We start from the raw sequence: 23,178 nt of genomic DNA, 5'->3' as shown, positions 1-23,178 counted from the left end.
TTAATATGGCTCTTTCACTGAGAATACATTTTATTTACGATCCAACCAGGATCTTTTTTTTAAAATATTAACCTGTATACATGTGCTATGTACTCGTATTATTCCACTACCTTATACAACTTAAGTCTTTCCAACAACAGAATCAAAGTTATTATAAAACAACACCAATACTTTTCTTATACACTTACGTATATACAAAGTCATGGAACACCGTTTTATGATTTTTACTGACCAGAAAATAGTTTAATCTTTAATCTGAGAAAAATAGAATGATGTCCCTTTGTCAGCAGAACAAAAATGCGAAGATAAAAATCAGGTTCAACTACAATTTTCTACAATTTTATTCGCTGCAAAAACGTGAAATTTGTTGTACACAAAAATATTCTGATACATATAAAATGTGAGTACGAATATAACAAATGGTAGATTTTTATGACTGATAAAGGTTTTTTCCCACTGCACAAGCATGAAATTGTAAATGTTCTTCAATAATTTTGCAACATTACTCTTCTTCTGTCAATGTACCAACAACAAAGGGGCCCAACTTTTTGGGTTACGGGCCTACAAAAAAGTTCACTGACGTGGTTATCCGTCAAAGGAAAACAAATGGTAAGTCGTGCGACATTCATACCAGCATAATGCCATCTATATAATAATTTCTGGGTAGTTCCGGTACATTATTTTAATTCTGCAAGCTGTCTCTTAACGAAATAGCGTTCTGGAAACAATTGCAATTGGCGTTAAGCACAATATATCTGTCTTATGCCTGCGTTATACACATAGAACGTTAACCGTCGTGTAATTGTGCTACAATTTCTTCGATTTGGAATCGAATCATTATTCGTTGAACAAAATGGTGGGAAACATTCAATATACTGGCAACCTGAATCTGAAACATGACTGTCCGGAATATACTCACCCCTTTATTCATCTCGTCAGTTGTAAGCCGCCTTCTTATATTTTGATTTATCGTATTGAATGCTTCCACAATCGCTGAATTGCAAATATTAAACAACAGCATAGGTTTATACATGCAGTATACATGTCGTCTAAATCAAGCTACAAAGGCGATAGCACACAAAACAGGGCGTTAAAGGCCTTTATATTTGAACTTGTTCTTGTTCAGAGACGATCTCTGGAAGAATTTTGTTCCTGAACCAGTTGGCCACATATATAAGGAATTTTTATAAATATTTTACTGTGCAATAGTATAAAGAAGAATATAATTATATCATATCAAAAGTTACAGGGATATGGAACAAGTAAACAAACTATCACTCTTTTGCGACACGATGCTACATAAACAAATAGTTTTTATTGATAATTGCATTTGGCAAATAAAGTTAACTCGTAATGTCGTAGAACGGTTTTAGAACTGTATGCACATATCGGCATTATCCCATTGGAAATGAATCTGTCTTACAAGTCTTGAAACTATCAAACATAGTACGTATTCCGGTTATTTTTAGTCATTTTAGGTACATGTATTTGAGTTAAAATATTTTATGATTCCTTATTTGCCTATGTTATTGACGTATTGTTTGACGTTGTCAGTCAACTGTGAAGTTTCGGGGTTTGTATGCTCCTAATCTGTACTGAGTCGCAATTTGTGAACCTATTTTTGTTTTGTGTTGATGGCACATGCTTTAAACAGTAAAAGATTATTTGCAATTGTGATACAGAAGAACTGATATAATCGTTATATCATTATGATATTTCAATCGATGTACGCTTAAAATGTCATATTTTGTTCGACGCTTAAAACATCATATTTAGTTGAAATACCAATACAACAAATTGACGTGGAAAACATAGAAACAAAGACAACATTGCAAGTAGGACAATGATTTTATTAACATGTCGCTAGATGACATATTGTTTCCTTCTGAGCCTATTTTACCCAAGAGCTTTTTGAATTTTCGGCAATCGCAAAATTTTTAAAAATCATTAATCAATTTTTACGAAGAAAAATTAAATGTTAACGAAATATGATAAATAATTAAAAACCAAAAAACCAAGGTTTGTCGATTTCGAACTTTTAATCTTTCAAGAAAACCTTTAAAATTGTTTGCGTTTCTTAAACGGGGGAAAATTTTTCGTTTGTTGGCGGCTTTTTAACAGGTGTATTTTTATCATATCCATTATAAAATCATACCCCTTACAAACCCCTTTTTCCCTAGCCTTTCGCCAAGTTGGTACGGAGCAAAAGCGACAATCTGCTTTTCATGCGATTGAATCAGATTCGGCATCTTATACTCATTTTTAAAGCAGAAATTGCATACTTGAAAGGGAAAAGAACTGATGAACACTGTATGTACAACAAATTGTGTCAGTACAGCAAAACCCTAAATTACTAAACTAAGTATTTTTGTTTACTTTTGATTAATTTATTGCACAGAGCCACGTTCAAAAACAATACTACAAAATCATTTTATGAATCGAAATCCAATTATCTTTCAAATGACATACCATATTGACAAATTACAGGATGAACTTCTCCGAGGTCATGGTCGATGAGCTTGATGCTTTCCCCACAGTGAATGTCATCCCATTTGCCATCTTTATACGGTACAAATGCAACACAATCTTCGTAACCATGTGCGCCAAAATTATTCAAATGATCAGGGACCCAATTTGTGTAACTAACACTGCTTCCTGTTATGAAGTATAGTTATAGTTTGTTATTGCATCATCTCATAATTAATGTTTGCTGTCATACGTATGCCTATATAAAAGATTCAATATTTTAGATGTGATGGTCGAAAAGTACGTTGAATGTCTCAATGCCTTATTCAAAGGGTGTCCAGGTAAATATTTTACAGTGCACTTACATCTACATTGTATTATGTGACGTGCGAATGTTATGGGGCAACAGTAACAACACGTATCAAGTAAACACATTTAAGGTTACCCACCGCAAAATATGATAAACAAGATCAACAAGTAAAGGCGGCGACAAAAAGGCTCAACTACATGTATTGCATAGCATAGTAAATCTCTACTTCAATCACTGATCTTAAACGTCTATCTTCTATTCGAATATCACAGGTCAGATAAATTGTGATTTATCGATCATAACAGTAGGTATGCTTATCCAGTGCAAGCCTCCCAAAACAAAGGCTCCACAATTACATAGTATATATCTTTACTTTTATGATCATGTATATCTGCTACTCACAGGTCGATAAATCGTGTCTTAACAATACAGAGATTCACTCACCACGTTTCTAAATTTATCATACCTGACGTCCATTCGAAATGGTTTTCTATTTTTGTGTCATGAAGACCAATCCAGACCGCATGTCTTGAGGAATAGCGACTTAAGAAATGATGCACAAAGCCTTGCTCGTCTGCATCAATGATATATGCAAGGTGACCTCCCCGCTGTACACACACCTGTTCTCCATGTGACCAGCTTACTCGAATATTTGGTATCAGCTCATAACAACTGGATTTATATTGTCCAAGTACTGTATTATCTTTCATTGATGCAGATTGGACGTTTGCTGGGCATTGAGTAGTATTCCCTGGTATAAAGGTTTCAAACAAAATGTGTAACATGTTAAATAGATCGGGTACGGGTAAGCCCTGTCCTTTATTATTCAGTGGTATATTACATGGGCTAGTAAACATTATTTTATTATGTAATTGTGCTATCTTTTGGACGTTATTCCGTCTTTCAAGGCGTTGATCTCGATTTAACATTTTAATATTTTGATTCAATTGTTGGCGTTTATTTTCTATAAAGGTATAAAAATGCATTACAATAAACAGATAAAATTTAATAGATATTATTTTCTACATATTTTCTACGTTTGAAACGGCCAATTGTAAATTGGTATGAAGTTATAGGTCTAAACGTTCTTGAAAGGAATATATTTCAACATTACAGTTATTATATTGGATAGATATGTGGAGATATGACCGTACCATCTGAGTATATTGACGACTGTGATGTTGTTATCATCTGCCAATTAGTGTCGTTGGCGTTCCCAATCACTGCTTCTGTAACAAGCATGGAGAGGGCATTATAATGGTGATTGTCATGTTCAAACTTACTGGATATATATTGCACAAGTAGTACATTTTCAGAGTAATCATGTTGTGTTCCCTTAATTAACAGGTAGGTTCGTATTTATTTTTGTCGTTTATATTTATTTTTATTTCCCATTTCAAGAAATTTTTATCGATTCCGTTATATTTTAACATATCATAAGCTAGAACTCTCCAAATAGGGAAAGACGGATAAAGATAAACTTCCCCTTTACCCTTAAAAAGGTTTTATGTAAATGAATAGGTACCGAGCCGTTAAAGTAGCGCACCAAAATTTAGGGTAGCGCAACCTGTATTCATTTGTTTTGGGTAAATAAATATCTTCAAATCAGCTATATGGAAATATGAATACACTTACTATATTCACAGACATACGCATGTCTCAGTGAACAATCCATATCCTCCCATGTCCCAGTATTCGGACCCAATGCGACGCAGTCCTCTATATCATGAGAAAGAGGACTCTTCCGGCCTGGGTACCAATTTAAATACACAACAGGTTTACCTATAAAAAATAATTATAAAACATATAATTTTTGAAATACCGAATAAGGAGTTATGTATAGGTTTTGTTTATTATATCTTTAATGATTCTCATTCAGAAATAATTATCATTGAAATCAATAAAAGCATCCACAGCTTATTCATTTATACCTTTATAAGCGCCAATATACAATTTCTTCAAACCTGTAGTATTCCCAATTATTGTAACAAATAAAATGAGTAATGAAGGGAAATGAAAATAGTCATTACATCTCCCTTACACATTTCATACAAATAAAAAGCATAAAACATGAAAATATAGATAAACAACCTTTACGAAAAGCAGCCACAATAATATCATAAAGCAACGGCACCCAAATAGGTACCAAAAGGGGTAAGAACTGGCTTGTTTCATGATGTTTTTTATTGCAATGACTGCGTTAGAAGAAGATAGGTGATAGGTTACGGACATCCAAGTTATCTTAAATTTGAAAATATCTTATCCACCACTTCACGTATTTTAACAATATTTAGAATGAGAAAAGTTTTAAAGCCCACACACTATAAAGCATTGTTAATTTGTGTTGGATATATATCGTTTTCAGCAGGTTAATTGATATGCTAGAATGCAATGTATAGACTTATACAATATACTCATATTCTTTCAAAAAGCAATACTGTTTTAACACTATATATATGTTAAATGATAAAGATTAAAACCACGAGTACGTACGTACCAGATGTCCACATAAATTTCTCTTCTGTCTTCACATCATTCAAACCAATCCATGTTTCATGTCCATATGAACGGACGTATTGATATACTTCTTGCTCGTCCGTGGCGCTTGATATAGTGACGAGATGACCACCTTTAACTTTACAAGCATTGTCCGCACTTGCCCATGTTTCTGGCTGTATCATCATTTCGTAACACATTTTTAATTTGTTATTTATGAAAAGCATGGTATTTTCCTGTGATGCGCTTTTTGGATAGATGATGGACACACATAAACTGGGGCTATTGGATATACAGAAAAATAAATAACAACCATTGTAAAGCATTACGGTACAGAAAATCAATTTCCTAAGTTCAATTAACATTAATTTTGAAAACATCCGGCTTAACATTCAAAAGCACAAAGCAATTGTTTGTTTGTTTCTGGGTTTTACGTCACATCGACACAGTATATGTCATATCGCGACGTTCCAGCTTTACTGGTTGAGGAAGACCTCAGGTGCCCTTCCGTGCATTATTTCAGGCACGAACGGGCACCTGAGTAGAATCACTGACGTTCCGTAAGCTAGCTGGCTAGCTTCCTTACATGAAAGAATCCAAAGTCCCTGTCGGGATTCGAACCCACAGCGATGAGGGACAAGTGGTTTGAATTCAACGACCTTAACCACTTGGCCACGGCACAAAGCAATAAAATAGTAATAATAAAAAAACTAAAAATAAATGAATGCTACCGTTCACGCCGCTTATCACCGTACAGACTTAGTAGTATTCAACATGTAAACATGACAATGGTGAAATTTGGAATAAAGACACATCTGCAGATATGTTAATGCGGTCGTTATCCTGGCGTCTTCAATGTGAAACTTTCGTGCAATTCCATGAAAAGCGGCATCTGACTTTCAAGAAAAAAGAATGTGTGTGGCCTAAACGAGAACACAATGAGCGAAACAATAAATAAATAAATAAATAAAGCCGGTGGTAGGGACCTGGAAGGTAGTTTCCACTAATTACTGCCGCCAAAGGACAGACGCAATCATTTCATTTTTGCCGTTTGGCGTATTCTTAAGGGTTTCGGTTTCTGTATTTTGAAAATTGTTTTGTTTTCTTTCTACTGGTAATACTACTATATACCTGGTGTAGTCGGTTTTGTTGTTGTAGTCAATTTTGTTGTTGTCGTTGTTGGCCGTGTTGTTGTTGTTGTTGGTTGTGGTGTTGTTGGGAGCTGTGTAGTGGATGTCGTTACATCTGTACTGTTAGTCGATGACACTTGTGTACAAAAAAGAGGTCTAATCATCTGATAACATGGTAAAGACCATACAAATGGATATTTCTAATGTTTATTATCATGATACGATGTAAAATCATTACCAATTACTTCAAAATCAGTATTATTCGTGGAGGTTTTTTTCGTGGTTTTCGTGGACAGGTCAAATGATTCACGAAATCAAGATCCAAGTTGAACGGAATTTCATTTCGTTTACTGTAACATTATTTTGCATTTCAATTTTGTTCGAAAAAAGACAATCTGCGAATTTAAGAACCCAAGGAAATGTCCTTTGTGACAGATCCACAAATTTCAGGCCAACGAACTTGAGTGATTTACCAGTAATTGTTTAAATAATACAAATCATTATGTGACTATGTGACAACATCGATGTACTGCATATGAATGTGAATAAATGGAAAAAGATGGCACGTCGTTCAAAACTTATAGCATCATTGAAAGCCTGTCCATATTCCATATTTGTTGTTTGTTCGACAAAGTATAAATGCATATTATGTCCAAAGTCGTGATGCTAATTTCACTGAATGGCAATTATAGGTTTTGAATGATGCATCATTTGGTACACAAATTAACTGCACATATGCATCACCAAAATAGTTTGTTAAATGTTATTGTTATCGAATCATAGTTAACTTTGAATCCTATACAGATATGAAGACGTGCACGTGATGAAGATTACAGTTTGTTATCGTATATGAAATACTTAATCATGAATTATGAAAAAAGGATATTACGTTGACGTTTATGTTTTATATAAATGCCAATTTGTTCTATATTTGATCATTGTAAATATTTTGCAAATACTTTCTTTAAGTTAATGTTTTAAATATAAATATTTACATATGTCTGTAGACAACTTCCTCTTGACACACTTCTATTTTTGTCTGAGGATCCCTTAGAACATATCCTTTCTGAAACAAAATAATATTGAATGTTCATACACATTGTGTATGCTTGCAATTAGAAATAAGCCGCGTCATGACAAATCCAACATAGTGCGTGTGCGCTCAGCATGGATACAGACCATACAAACTGTATTACAAGGAAAGTAACTGAAAGCGAACAGCATGGATCCTGATCAGACTGCGCGGATGCGCAGGCTGGTCTGGATCAATGCTGGTCGCAAACGCACTTTGTTGGTTTTGTCATGACGCTGCTCAAATAAGTATCGGTGGCAAAAAGTTGATAAGTGGGTTGGAGAATTGACATGCTTTACGACTTTGAGCACTTATTAGTTGTTACATCGGCTAACATTGTTGTAGGACACACGATGAAAGGAATCGTTCTTATAATTTTAAGTTTTGTTTTTTCCTCACAAAATAAGCTTACACCTTTCCCGTTTTTTTTTTTTTTTTTTTTTTTTTTTTTTTTTTTTTTTGTTGTTTTTTTTTTTTTTTTTTTTTTTTTTTTAGTGTGGGGTGTTTCTTTTTTGTGGGGATTGTTGGCTTTTTTTCTTTTATATATTTAAAACTTGAAAGATTGCCAAAGCATCTTATTTAGAAAGCGTTCAGTTTCTAATCTGGATACAATAATTGTAAGTGTCGTCTTAATGAATCCGTGTTGGTGGCCATTCATAACTGATACTACAATACAACGGCTTATAATATCATCGAATCATCAGGCATTTTGAAACATATGAAAATATTTTGCGCTTAAACAGAATCTGAAAAAAATGTAAAAGATGACAATTCAATTATTTTATCAATATATTTTTAAAATATATTCGTATATATACATGCTATGAAAATGCCTGTTTAACTGATGTATAATATCAAACTGACAACTTTATGCTGTTTATTAACACAATATCATTCTAATTACCGAAATAAAGCACACATTACAAAGAACGAAATAATATAAATCATGAATCAAGTGATATGCATCTGCAAATTCGTATGGAATAAAAATAGAAGGAAAACATATGCTAGATATATAGCAAGAGCAAAAGCAAGAGGACGGGTAGGGTGGAGTAGGGTAGGTAGGTATAGGCATGGATGCATGCAGGCAAACAGGTAGGTAGGTAGCAGAAGGCAGGCAGGCAAATTTCTTATTACTGTGACATGTGCATAGTCAATTAAAAATACCAATCTTATATGTGTACAATTATAGCACCGGCCCGATGATTTTATAAGTCTTTAATTTATACTTAAGATATAAAGATACACTGCATTTATTTAAAATATAAATGTAGGGAGAGAATGAGTTGCTAGGAAAACACCTTTTTAATTTATCATACTGAAAAATTGCTACTATTGTTTGTGTAAGCATATTATCTTAACACACAAGAAAATCATGGGCAAGGTGAAAAAAAGGTTGCAACTCGTAAGAAGAAGGATATAGTTTGTCCAAAAAGATTTTTGTTGTTTACCTGATGTTCAAATGCAACAGTTGACCAACCGGATGGTAGACTTGTTTCGGTAACAATGGGTTTACAGTCTAATTTATAAAGATACCCAATAGCCTTGCCATTCTCTGATGTCTGTAATTAAAAAAAAAAACTTTGAATATACCAGGTACTATATACCAGTCATGGTACAAAGAAAACACCAGTCTGCCACAGCATCGGGAAGACGAGGACTACATTAAAGTTTCTGAAAGCGCTCAGCTTACGTGTTTTTTTCTTGCTCACGGTCATGTCGGTGCTTTATTGGTCATAAAAAACGCCGAGTATAATCCTTATATATATCAACGGTCCATTGAGCAAATTTGAAAATGTTCAACTAAAAAATCGATCCATTTGTTTCTAGATTTTACAAATGTCTTTTTGTAATACTCGATTAGTTAAAAGTGTTCTTATCATGCAGAACTATTATCAGTGCTTAATAATGGCATAGAAAACTTTTTTATATCGGAAAGAACCGGCAAAAGGATGGCAAAAAGCTTTTAGTCTAACGAATGTCGCAGCGGATTCAAACAGCCTACGGCCGAAAAACAAACAATACATACCGTTTGAAAGACCCCTTTATCTATGTTATAGTTGCACACACATTTAAAATCTACTTTTTGAAAAGCATAGGCGAGATAGGTTGCTGTTCCACCAGGGTTTACTAACATTTCTGTTCTTGTTAGAGATACCAAAATCAATTTTAATACATTTAGAAGATAATTTGTCATACATCTCATTCTTTAAAATATTTCAAAGGCTAGAATAAGCATCTTAAATATAACTCTGACTCTGTTAACTTTATTCAAGTTTAGAAACTGTATCATGAAGTGACGAAATTACATCATGAGTGTTTAAAAATTATCTTGTAAACTTTTTAAATCAAACTTATCAAAACTAACTGCTTCACATACAGGTTGTAAAACTTTTCACTATAATTATCAAATTCAACCATCCATGTTAATATAGAGTGGTCTGGTATGGATACAGGCATAAAGCCATTATTTACTTGAATGTTTGAAATAATTTCAGTACTTCTAATAACTGTGAAATTTTTAAAATGGTTCAAACTATCATGTGCAACTTTACAATAATCAACAACTGCACATCCTTTAGTAGATATTGATGTAAAATCATCCTTTATATAAATTTCGAACATTCAATAAACACATGTTACTATCTATCAGGAAATCTAATAACTTGTCACAATAAGCGTTACAAAAAAAAAAACATCAACAATATCTCTGTCTGGCAAATCGTCAGCCCAAATAATAAAATCACAATTGTCACCATACGACTATTAAAATCTCCACAAATATATAATAGACAATCATTTTGATATACATATATACTAGATAATAGGGTATCATAACAATAACTAACATCAATTTGTTTAGAAGAGTTATAAGGTGGCAGATAGCGTACGCATGTATAAGATTTTAACCCTGAAAATTCATCAGAAAATTTTAACTATAATATGCCTTCAAAACTGCTATAAATAATTTCTTTATCATAAAAATCAAACAGTTCCATTTTAATTAAAACTCCAACGCTCGACCTTGCATTTATATGTAAAGATTTACGATTATTACCAAACCAAACAAACCCTGGTAATTCAATAATATCATTATTACACAAATGAGTCTCAGCAATGCCTAAAATGTCAACATTTAAAAACTGAACACATTCACTTCTTAAAATAAAATTGTCACTGTCTTTAACGGTACTCCACCCATTAAAATTCCAGAAACCGGAAGTAACCTTTCTTCTTCCTCCTCGTCCTTGCCCTCCATATCCTTGACCTTGACCCATTTGACCTCCATGTCCTTGTCCTCTGTTACTTTTCCCACGATCTTGCTGACCCCAGTTCCCCTGACCTCTATAAATAGAACCCGCGTTGCCCTGTGAAGCACTATTCGAAGGTAATTGATTATTGCCTGCTTGATTGGTACTGTTATTCTGAGTGTGGGTGCCTGTTTGATAGGTAGTGATGGAAATCGGATGGTATTTGTCCCAATCGATCATCGGTTCAATCGGATGGGACATAATCGATAACTTTTCGAATAAAGTCGCGTTAAAAAGAAATAAGAAAGAAACATTTCTTCCCAAGGCACTTTATTATATTCAGTAACGTGAACTTCAATTAGCACTTTTCAACACAGTTTAAACCTTATATAGTCATAATTTTACGAAAAAGCTTTTATTTTCCAATGGATGTCAAATAATAACATTGACATCACATTGTATAACTATTGTTTACATCACGTATTGGTCCTGTTCAACTCCAAATTGTCTCTGAGATATTTTCTTTGCGATCGGTAAGGTGTTCCTAAAAGGAAATTACCGTCAGAATTAATTCCCTTTGATACTTTAAACATTTTCGACGACGTCGCGGAACAAATTTTTGTGAATCGATTATTGTCGCTTTACATAACAGTAACTGATTATCGACGACATGCGACAATCGGAACATCACTATTGATAGGTATTATTATCCTGAGTTAGTGACTCATCATAGCTAGAAAAATTTCTATTAGCACTAAATACTCAGCTAGTATGAAGACTTCCTTTATTCACTGCATTCACCATTGCTCGTAAAATATTGAATTCAAGGCGTTCAATTTCGACTGATCTGCATGGATAAACAGGTCTTTATATACGGTTTTCTGGAGTTTTTTCTTCACTTGTAATAATAGTCTTGTCAGAGAAGCCTCCTTTCTCACATTCGCGATTTAGGCTGATGTGACTGGAAGCTATTTTAATGCTTATTCACACAAGGCTTTAGCCAGTTCGTCAGAGATTATGACAAGCTGCGTGTTAAATTACGAAATGAATAGTTATGTGTTATATTTATAAATAACTGCACAGTAAAATGTTAAAAAAGGTGTAAATTTTAAAATTCATCGACTAACAGTACTGATTTGCTCCGGCAAATTCTTACAAGTTAGCGTAATAATTTTCTCTAATTTTTTATGTAAACGAAGAAAACTTATAATTGATTTTACAACTAGTACAAATTATAACGGAGGTAGCAATTCCTGCCATACAAAGTACTAGCATTAGATATTATAACTATATATTGTGTATATTGCAGTAAAATCTACATCATCTGCTGGACCGGCGAACGTAAGCATGCTGTGCAGCTTCGTGAAAAAGTTAATGGGAAACTCCGGGTGGAACTGTTCTTCCTGAGCAAACGAGTGTGGTTTTAAGTTAAATAATGCTATGAAATATATATTTGAATAAGGCAACAGTCTAGAAAGGTAGGTATAGTAAAGATTAAAAGAAGCAGTTAACATTTATGTTGAAGTAAGCAAGTGTGTCACTGCATTGCCTCACAGAACAGATAACATATCAAGCACGTTATGAAGCTTAACGTGAATATAATATAGCTGTATGTCATATCAAACTGTACTTCTTGATAGAAAGGGTGTTGCATATTATGACCTAAGCAAAATATATAGATCTTTATTGTTCTATAAGTTAAATAAGCAAGGAAAACTTTTAATATTTGTGCTAAGAAATACAAATATAAGTGACTTATTCTAAATGTATCACACGAAAATATGTTGAAAGTATATTTTTAAAAGTATTAATAGCAACGCTGACTACATCATGACAATACATGTATATGTATAATATCTTAAATAGTTTTCAGTGTATGTATATTTTGAAAATATTTGCAATATTGCTATTATTTCGTGTTGTATGTTATTCATAAAGATATATAGTGAAATATATGTGTCGGACAAATCTGATTTTATCATTTTACACTTAAAAAGATTATATCATTAAATAAATAAAATCAAGGTCTTATCATTCACATATTAAGTGTAAAATGTTTGATATAATCACAAGAGCTAAAAAAATCACTGCATCATGTCTTGCAAGTTTATTAAACTCAATGTGCACCGTGTCTTGCAATTACAAGCACATTTTACTTCCTATCACTGTTTCAGTACCTGTCGTGGTAACTTATATATTTCAACTTGAATCTTTCATGCGATAACAGGAAGTAGACTTGTTATACACTGTGCGTTTTTACATAAAACAATGTAATGTTTGTAGCTACTATTTGATGTACTATAATGAATATACCGGTATATCTGGCAATTATTGTGAGTGAAAGTATAAAATATATTCCATTGTGCATTTGAAATTTTGTCTGCGTTTTGCCTTTCATATAGTTTCACATTTTCCCAAATGCAGGTAAATAATTAATATAAACACAACTAAGCGCCATATGATATTTTTATTTTTCCATTAACATGCGGTACAAATATGAACACTGTGGGTACTAAAATGTTTTTAATTTCAAAAAGACTCAAATGAAAACAAACTCAAGTCAATGAGACAAACTTTATATTTCTATAAAAAAAATCTGTACAAGTTTTAAGTTCTGCAAATGTTATACTTAATATTATCCAACAACTATTTGAGAAGAATCGATGTCTGAAAAAGAATGACAAAATTAAAAGATCAAAAACAACCTGATATCTCTAGATTTTAACAACATACATTTCTTTTTGTCAAGGAACCAAATTTTATCTAACAATATTTCATACAAGCTATCGTTATAAAGATGTTAAGACAAAGATATTTCAATTTATAAGTTTTCATGAAATTGATAAAACATATTTTGGCATCATGATTATTTTAATAATGATAATATATTTTGTTTACTATTTGAATACCAATAGAACCCTTTCGCTGCCAGAGGTTTATTGTTTTATTGATCACCTATTTGCCAGAGGGTTTTCTTAGAAATTACTATATTATTAATTAATATAATTATTATTATTTGTTATTAGTATTATAATAATTATATATGTTTCCAAATCTGTAAGTATAATATTAATCATTTTGTCGATGGTATGATTTTCTTTATATTTATTATTATTTTTATTATTATTATTATCATTTTATTATTATTACTTTTATTATTATAGAAACGGCTATAGCCGTCCATATGGCAAATACGCCGAAAATAGCAGGGACGGCATAAGCCGTCTCTATGGCAGTGAAAGGGTTAATGATGAACCTTAACCTACAGGCACGTTCTTTGGCTTCATTTTAGTCGCAAATGAAGTAACATAACATTGGACGAAAACCTTTCAGTTATCACTTTAATCGGGATATTGAAAATGTTTATAGCAAGTAATGTAAAGCTGTTAAAATTGAAACATACCAAACTGGCAGAGGAAAGGATGAGTTTCTCCGCTGTCTCCAAAAATAAAATTATAACCGCATGGTATGTCGTCCCATTGTCCGTTTTTGTAAGGGATGAATGTAACACAGTCTTCCGTCTTGGAGCTTTCAAAATTTGCTTCATGTCCAGGAATCCAGTTGGTATAATTAACAGCATTTCCTACACACCAAAGATTAAATTTAACTTGATATTAATAAAACAGAATATGATAAAATCCTTTAACCTTTTAAATCTTTAGGTTAATTTCCCATATGACTTATAATGATAAATATATTACATATAAGTATTTGATGTAAATAATTAGTGTAAGAAACCTAAAATTTCACATGTAATCTGCAGGAATGAAACGAACATGCATATAATTGACAATAACAGGTTAACCTGTTGTCCACTCAAACTGTCCCTCAACACTTGTATCATGCAGGCCAATCCAAACAGCATGTTGAGGTGAGTGACGATTCATGAAATACTGGACAAAACCTTGCTCGTCTGCGCTATATATATGTGCCAAATGACCGCCGCGGCTTTTACACATACTTTCACCATGCTCCCATCTAACCTTTGTGTGTAATATCAATTCGTAGCAACTTCTTCCATATTGGCCAAGAGCTGCACTGTCACGGAGGGCAGCCGATTGTACGCTTGCAGAACACATATTCGTATTGCCTTGAAAGGAGTACAGACGTAAAACAATTACGTACGTAGCTGTTGATTTTTCCTTGCATATTGAATCATTTAAAGGTATTTAGTAGTGAAACTGTAACTTTTTTAATCTTATATTAATTTAGCTAATAAAATATATCTATATGTGGAAATGTTTTGTTTAATGTTAAATCGGTGTTCTGGTGGTTGGGTTGTGGATATTAGACTGCCGTGTTGGGCTTTCTTTAGGGATTCTTATTTCTCTCTATTTAGCAAATGACGTCCATCAACAGACATATAAACGCTGAAAGAAAAATCTATATATCAACATAAAACAAACCGTCTGTATAGGATCCTGTAGGAGGGGTTATCACTACATAATTGGCGCCATAAACTTCGTCTATAATATAAAGGCATTTAAATAGACTATCACACTACTTGTTTTTGCATCATCCTATACTATTATTATTATCGTTATTATTGTTATTATTATTATTATCATTATTATTATTATTATCATTTTCTGTTCAAACCATTACCTCAATCATTTCTAAATGAACAAAATTCCATGGTATTTGTAATTGGTTAAACAATCTAATATAATTCTATAAAATGCTTTGTTTGGGGAAAATGTAAATATAAATTATTTTTAAAAGCATTAAATAAAACAATTTTGATAACACTGCATTACTCACCATATTCGCAAATATATGCATATCTATCTAGACAGTCCATATCCTCCCAGGTACCCGTTAGTGGTCCCATGGCAACACAGTCTTCTATATTATGAAAAAATATATCTTTCCTGCCAGCGTGCCAATTAAGATAAGCAACAGGTTCTCCTGTAATGTATATACAGTAAGTTGATAGCGATTACTCAAAACATGAATAGATATGAAACAAAGTTACCAAGCTCGTAGATAATAACCAACAACGCCCATCATAATGATATATCTTTATTCATGTACTCATTCAAAATATTTATTGATGCTTTAAGTGTATTGGTCTAAAATAGAAGGTATGTAATCCAATAGATAATTACGTTGATGGCACTTAGTATCAGCCTAGAAATAATTATATATCGTTGAAGTATTTGCAAGTATTAGATGCATGACCCAATATTTCATATATTTGTGTAGCAGGTAATTAAATGTTAGAACAAAAGACTGTTATTTCTGATATAAATATTCATATTAAAATATTGAGAGCCACATCAACATATTTTAAAGAAACGAAAATAAGAAAATTTACTTTAAATGTATTGCTCAAGCAATAGCATCATTCCAAATGATTTAACCCTTTACCTCATATATACGCGAAACAACGCACTTTCTACCCTCCCCCCTTTTTTTAGACCTCAAATAGTGAAAAAAATGTCCTATTTGGGCCCCAATCACATGTTTAAGTTTGAGAAATGTTGCTAAAAAAGAGCACTTTTTCGGCGCCGCCCCCCACCCCCATCCAAAAGATACATCAGGGGGTTGGCAGAAGGGGGGTGTGCCTCCTTCTGTTAGGGGGGGGGTTTGAAGGGGGGCGGAGTCCCCCTCATCGCCAAGAAAATTTTGGACTTGTGAGAGGCTAAAAATGACCCCAGGTCGATCAAAATGTAACGTGTAACCAACGCTGAAAAGCCTTTGACTCTATCTCAATCCTTTGAGAAGTTGCAGCACTTTGAAATAAATTTTGATGGAAAAAATCGAGGCAAAATAGTGATTTTTGGCAATTTTGAGATGTCCCCTCGTTGCCATGGTAACAGGAAATTTAAGACTGAGCATATCGTTACAAAGGCAATGGTCCAGTCAAATTTGTGCCAAGTTTGATTAGTATTGAAGCATTTTTCATAGTTTCATAGCAGTTTGAACTTGTAACAGGAGGTTTTTAAGAGAAAACGGCCTTTTTTTACAATATGCTCATGGGGGAAAGGGTTAATAAAAGGATACTTAGGTGGTACCTGAAGCCCATTCGAAAGTTTCCTCTTTATTCATATCATGTAAGCCGATCCATGTGGGATGCCCATATGCTTTTACATATTTATACACAATTTCCTCGTCTAAGGCGTCACCAATTGTTGCTAAATGTCCGCCTTTACTTTTACAATCTCTCTCAGCATACTCCCAGCTGTGAACAGTTGTAACCATTTCATAACATTTTTGGTCATTCTTGTTGATAAATAATGTTCCACTTTCCTGAGCAGCGCTTTGTTGAACTATCATTGGACAGCCTAATTCCCCTCCTGAGTATAAACCCAAATAATAATTGGCATTTTGAAAGATTGTGAAACATTGTTGTTTTAAATAAAATAAGTTAGCAATTCAAACTTTTTTAAATACACAATTATACGACATATTCTCTTAGGTGAAATATCAAACAATCGCAAAATCTGAAAATGTTTCATACACTGACCCTAACACAGTTGACCTTAACACAGTTATGGAATTAAACTCATGAAAAATCATTTAAGCATAAATGTGTCCAAAATACAGACAATGTTAGTATTTTTTTCTACATATTGTATTAATATTGTTAATTGCATATATTAGTTCTCGCCTAATTCACCTCAACTGAAGTCGTTTTGATTGAAATTCATTAGAGAATTATAGAAAACCGTACTAGTTACAGAAGATGATAACATCATTTAAAGAAATTATGACCGTACTTTAATAAATATTTCTTAATGTTATGTGATTCTCAATTTTGGCCACGTGAACGTCAATTCTGTCATATTCGATGCGGAATAAATTTATGTATATGAACCTGTTGTATTTCCGTTGTCAGTTGTTACTGTAATAGATGCTACAGTAGTTGTGGGATTAGGTGATGTTGTCGTAAGCATCACTGCTGTCTCTGAAGTTGTTGCTAAATGTGTTGTTGACTTTACTGCTGTCGTTGTTGTTGACATAACTGCCGCCGTTGATGTCGATACCTTTGTGGACATGGAAGTCTGTACATAGGTTGTAGTTGAATGTACACTTGGTGAGGTTGATGTTTGTACATTGGGAGCAGACAATGTCGTCACTAATTAATAAATATGATATGTATAACATTACAAAAATGGCAAAGGGGTGATCTTTCTGAAGCAGTGAAAACAACAATATTTTATGAAAAATACAGACTCAGTTTTGTAAAGCCTGTTTATAAAAGATAATGAAAAGGTGTAACGTCTCTCAAGCCACATTGCTAGCGTGCAAGAATCAATGATCCCGAAGGACCAGAAACAATATGACAACAAAGTTATTTACATACTACAATTTATTATCTTATGTCTTCTATCGATAATGTCAAATTTTCTTTTAAATTTTCTAAATTATTAGTTTTATGATCCAAATATGCATGATTGTGAAATATTCATTTATCACAAAGTATTCAATGTGTGTAATAATGTACATTACAATCAGGAAGTCAAAACGTTATTTGTATAAAGTATACTGTGGGGTTAAAATTTGAAAGTATAAATTAGCATTTGATAAAATTTACATCTGTCATCCGGAGATACTTCGCCTGGGCAAACTTGGACTTTTGTATGGTCATCTGTTTTAACAAAGCCTGTCTGAAAAAAATATATGACTAAGGTGTTTATAAACAAGAGAATGTGTTGAAGTAAATCTAAATGAAATGGCTTATGTGATACTAGTAATGTTTTCCTGTTCTATCCTTAAGATACAAAGTAGAGTACATGAACTTAAATTTGTCATTCTGATATATCAAACTTTCCATTTAAAATTCCTTCCAGAATTCTGCCCATTGTTTTATCGCTTTTGGCCAAAGCACATCACATTCAATGCATTTCGTGTGCAATGTTCCATGATCAATAACGTATGTACACATCTGCAAATGTGTTTTGATCCAAAATAAACATATCTTTTATAATTCGATTTTGAGTAATGTCTAAGCGATTTCTAGTAGACATGAACGGTAGCTTGTACCTTCCTCTGCCGTCCATTAACAGGCTCAGTCAAAATGAGCCTACAATATTAACAATGACTATATGCTGATGACTTTTTATATGACATAGCTATAGAATAGCAATGCATAATTAATGGTGCATTATACATAATACGCGTTGTAAAGATCAGAAACAAATTTAAAAATTCATATACCTGGTGTTCATAGGCAATCACTGTCCACTCGGCTGGTGCTAAAGACTTGCTTAAAGTTGGTTTACAGTCAAACTCGTACAAGTAGCCAATTGGTTGGCTTTGTTCTGAGGCCTACATATAAGGAAAAATATTTAAATTTCCGAAACGTATTGTATAATAAGTCTAAAGTGAGGAAGAAAATATGTACATGATATTTTAGTCGTTGGTACTACTGAATTTCTTTTGTACGGCGATAAATGTGTCGTTTAGTATGCCGCCGTAAATTTCACTTATTATTCAAATAGCGCTTCTTATGTGTTATTTTTATTGTTTCTGTTGTTCCATATTGGGACTATTTGAACTCGTTATTTTTAATCATATATTGACCACGTCTTCGTTGTCCTAATTAGAAAGTCAAATTGTACGTTGTTTGTTTTCAGCGCGTTATTGACACTGTCGTTCTGTGGCTTACTTACCGACTACTCATCCATCTATAAACATATAAAGTACACGTAAATGGCATATTAATTCATATTGTCAATTATTGAAAAACATTTAAAAATGTCCACTTACCGATGCGAGGACACTTTTTTCCACATTGTAATTACATAAACAATCAAAGTCCGCCCTAACGTATGCACCAATCAAAGACATATAAACAAAATATTTGAAAATCATAATGGTTAGTCCAAGTCAATATAAATAGGAAAATGTGCATACAATGTCGTGAATTTTGAAATACTACAGGTTCAAACTAGCCTTATCAATTTTTTGTTGAAACATAGACGTAAATTAAAATAACTCAATGATGGATAAATGATAGATAAGATCAAAATAAGACATGACTTACACGTATTTGACATATATATATTCCCTAGGTTATCTTAACATGGCTCTTTCACTGGAGAATACATTTTATTTACGATCCAGCCAGGATCTTTTTTAAAAATATTAACGTGTATACATGTGCTATGTACTTGTTCTATTCCATTATCTTATGCAACTTAAGTCTTTCCAACAACAGAATCAAAGTTATTATAAAACAATACCAATAATTTTCTTATACACTTGCGTATATACAAAGTCATGGAACACCGTTTTATGATTTTTACTTGCCAGAAAATAGCATCTTTAATCTGAGAAAATTAAAAATGATGTCCCTTTGTAAGCAGAACAAAAATGCTAAGATAACGTGAAATTTGTTGTACACACAAAAATATTCTGATACATATAAAATGTGAGTACGAATATAACAAATGGTAGATTTTTATGACTTATAAAGTTTTTTTGACCCACTGCACTAGCATAAAATTGTAAATGTTCTTCAATAATTTTGCAACATTACTCTTCTTCTGTCAATGTACCAACAACAAAGGGGCCCAACTATGGGGGTTACGGGCCTACAAAAGCGTTCATTGACGTGGTTATCATCTGTCGTCATGCGCGTATAAATGACCAGTTCCCTTGCATGGCTAAAACACAAACGTTATAAACTTTGTACGGGATCTCTGCTCATCTTATAGAGAATTAGTTACCTATATCAAATTTCGAGTTGTAAGCTTCAGTAATCGGAGACAGATGCAAAAACTTTTTTTCATTATCGAGATCAAACTATAAAGGCGTTAGCACACAAAACAGGGCGTTAAAGGCCTTTAAATTTGAACTTGTCCTTATTCAGAGACGATCTCTGGAAGAATTTTGTTTCTTAAACCAGTTGGCCACATATATTAGAAATTCTGATAAAAATGTACTGTGCAATAGTATAAAGAAGAATATATATCATATCAAAAGTTACAGGGATATGGTTAAGTAAACAAACTATCACTCTTTTCCGAAACTGTTCCCCAGACGCGATGATACATAAACAAATAATTTTTATGGATAATTGCATTTTGCAGATTAAGTAAAGCTGCAGATAAATACTCGTAAATGTCGTAGAACGGTTTTAGACTTGTATGAGCATATCGGCATTATCCCATTGGAAATGAATCTGTCTGACACGTCTTGAAACTATCAAAAAAATAATATAGTTCGTATTCCGGTCATTTTTTTGCCTTTTTAGGTATTTTATCTTTTGTTATCTGAGTTAAAATATTTTATGATTCATTATTTCCTATGTTATTGACATACTATTTGACGTTGTCAGTTCGGGTTTTGTATGCTCCTACTCTGTACTGGGTTGCGATTTGTTAACCGATTTTTGTTTTATGTTGATATTGCAAATGTGATAACGAGAATTATTTTTTTATCATTATGATATTTCAAACGATGTACGCTTAAAATATCATATTTAGATAGACGCTTAAAATATCATATAAGTTTAAATACCAATACAGCAAATTGACGTGGAAAAATAGAAACAAAGACAACATTGCAAGTAGCACAATTTTTATTAACATGTCGCTAGATAACATATTGTTTCTTTCTGAGTCTATTTTACCCAAGAGCTTGTTGAACTATCGGCAAGTCTGCAATAGATTTAAAATCACATTTAATCAGATATTACAAAGACAAAAAAAATGTTAAACGAAATATGATATATATAAATCAAAACCAACTAAAGGCTTATGTATGTCGATGTTACTTCGTTTCAATGAATGTACACCTTTAAAATGTGCTTTGCTGAGGTTAGTATTATTATCATATTCAATCTCATGAAATCTTTACTGACTCTCCTTCTTAGCCTTTCGCCAGATTGGTACGGAGCAAGAGCGACAAACAATGCGATTGATTCAGATTCGGCATCTTATACAATTTCTCATTTTTAAAGTATATATTGCATACTTAAGAGGGAAAAGAACTGATGAATACTGTATGCACAACAAATTGTGTCAGTACAGCAAAACCCTAAATTACTAAACTAAGTATTATTTTTTTTTACTTTTGATTAATTTATTGCACAGAGCCACGTTCAAAAACAATACTACAAAATCATTTTATGAATCGAAATCCAATTATCTTTCAAATGACATACCATATTGACAAATTACAGGATGAACTTCTCCGAGGTCATGGTCGATGAGCTTGATGCTTTCCCCACAGTGAATGTCATCCCATTTGCCATCTTTATACGGTACAAATGCAACACAATCTTCGTAACCATGTGCGCCAAAATTATTCAAATGATCAGGGACCCAATTTGTGTAACTAACACTGCTTCCTGTAATGAAGTACACATGTATAGCTATTGTTTGTTATTGCATCATCTCATAATTAATGTTTGCTGTCATACGTATGCCTATATAAAAGATTCAATATTTTAGATTTGATCGTCGAAAAGTATGTGGTATGTCTCTACACCTTCTTCAAAGGGTGTCCAGGTAAGTATTTTACAGTGCACTTACATCTACATTGTATTATGTGACGTGCGAATGTTATGGGGCAACAGTACTAACACGTATCAAGTCAGCCCATTTCAGGTTACCCAGCGCAAAATATGATAAACAAGGTCAACAAGAATAGGCGGCGACAAAAAAGCTCCACTACATGTATTACATGGCCTAGTTAATCTCTACTTTAATTACTGATCTTAAACTCCTATCTTCTATTGACTGGCCAGATAAATTGTGATGGATATATCATAACAGTAGGTATGTTTATCCAGTACAAACCTCCCAAAACAAAGGCTCCACAATTACATAGGATATATCTTTACTTTTATCGCTGATCTTAAACGTATATCTTCTACTCACAGGTCGATAAATCGTGACTTAACGATACAGAGATTCACTCACCACGTTTCTAAATTTATCATACCTGACGTCCATTCGAAATGGTTTTCTATTTTTGTGTCATGAAGACCAATCCAGACCGCATGCCTAGAAGAATAGCGACTTAAGAAATAATGCACAAATCCTTGCTCGTCTGCATCAATGATATATGCAAGGTGACCGCCACGCTGTACACACACCTGTTCTCCATGTGACCAGCTTACTCGATAATTTGGTATCAGCTCATAACAACTGGATTTATATTGTCCAAGTACTGAATTATCTTTCATTGATGCAGATTGGACGTTTGCTGGGCATTGAGTAGTATTCCCTGGTATAAAGGTTTCAAACAAAATGTGTAACATGTTAAATAGATAGGGCACGGGTACACCCTGTTCTTTATCATTCAATGATTTATTGCAGGGGCTAGTGATTCTTTTAATATGCAATTTTACTAATTTTTTTGACGTTGTTTCTCCTTCTAAGGTGTTAACCTCGATTTTACCTTTGAATATTTTGATTCAATTTTTGGCATTTATAAAGATGCATTTCAAAAAAAAGGATAAAATTTATAGATATTATTTTCTACATATTTTCTACG

At 33.0% G+C, this 23,178-nt stretch overlaps 4 protein-coding genes across 4 annotated transcripts; all 4 read right to left on the bottom strand.

The window, feature by feature from the left end:
- Positions 1-2,449: 2,449 nt before the first annotated feature.
- On the bottom strand, positions 2,450-7,472 carry LOC132724198 (macrophage mannose receptor 1-like). Its single transcript, XM_060709018.1, has 7 exons — positions 7,398-7,472; positions 6,404-6,538; positions 5,274-5,554; positions 4,412-4,558; positions 3,931-4,005; positions 3,243-3,527; positions 2,450-2,655 (listed from the first exon to the last, which is right to left on the bottom strand). The coding sequence occupies exons 3-7, from the start codon at positions 5,497-5,499 to the stop codon at positions 2,450-2,452; spliced, it is 939 nt and encodes a 312-aa protein (XP_060565001.1). The 5' UTR covers positions 5,500-5,554; positions 6,404-6,538; positions 7,398-7,472.
- LOC132724196 (uncharacterized) lies at positions 6,396-10,763 on the bottom strand. The gene is made up of 4 exons (XM_060709016.1): positions 10,653-10,763; positions 8,926-9,036; positions 7,398-7,468; positions 6,396-6,522 (listed from the first exon to the last, which is right to left on the bottom strand). The coding sequence occupies exons 1-4, from the start codon at positions 10,761-10,763 to the stop codon at positions 6,396-6,398; spliced, it is 420 nt and encodes a 139-aa protein (XP_060564999.1).
- A 2,500-nt stretch (positions 10,764-13,263) lies between these two features.
- On the bottom strand, positions 13,264-19,632 carry LOC132724190 (macrophage mannose receptor 1-like). Its single transcript, XM_060709008.1, has 10 exons — positions 19,441-19,632; positions 18,889-18,999; positions 18,266-18,338; positions 17,546-17,806; positions 16,743-17,024; positions 15,487-15,633; positions 15,132-15,191; positions 14,531-14,815; positions 14,129-14,308; positions 13,264-13,392 (listed from the first exon to the last, which is right to left on the bottom strand). The coding sequence occupies exons 1-10, from the start codon at positions 19,543-19,545 to the stop codon at positions 13,361-13,363; spliced, it is 1,536 nt and encodes a 511-aa protein (XP_060564991.1). The 5' UTR covers positions 19,546-19,632; the 3' UTR covers positions 13,264-13,360.
- Positions 19,633-21,238: 1,606 nt separating this feature from the next.
- Positions 21,239-22,923, bottom strand: LOC132724197 (lectin-like). Its single transcript, XM_060709017.1, has 3 exons — positions 22,624-22,923; positions 21,842-22,027; positions 21,239-21,335 (listed from the first exon to the last, which is right to left on the bottom strand). The coding sequence occupies exons 1-3, from the start codon at positions 22,865-22,867 to the stop codon at positions 21,304-21,306; spliced, it is 462 nt and encodes a 153-aa protein (XP_060565000.1). The 5' UTR covers positions 22,868-22,923; the 3' UTR covers positions 21,239-21,303.
- Between the last annotated feature and the right edge of the window lie 255 nt (positions 22,924-23,178).

The sequence above is a fragment of the Ruditapes philippinarum genome, unplaced genomic scaffold (genome assembly GCF_026571515.1).
Source record: "Ruditapes philippinarum isolate M1 unplaced genomic scaffold, ASM2657151v2 ctg3182_1_1_1_1, whole genome shotgun sequence".
NCBI classification, from domain to species: domain Eukaryota; kingdom Metazoa; phylum Mollusca; class Bivalvia; order Venerida; family Veneridae; genus Ruditapes; species Ruditapes philippinarum.
This window is presented reverse-complemented; position numbering and strand designations above follow the sequence as displayed.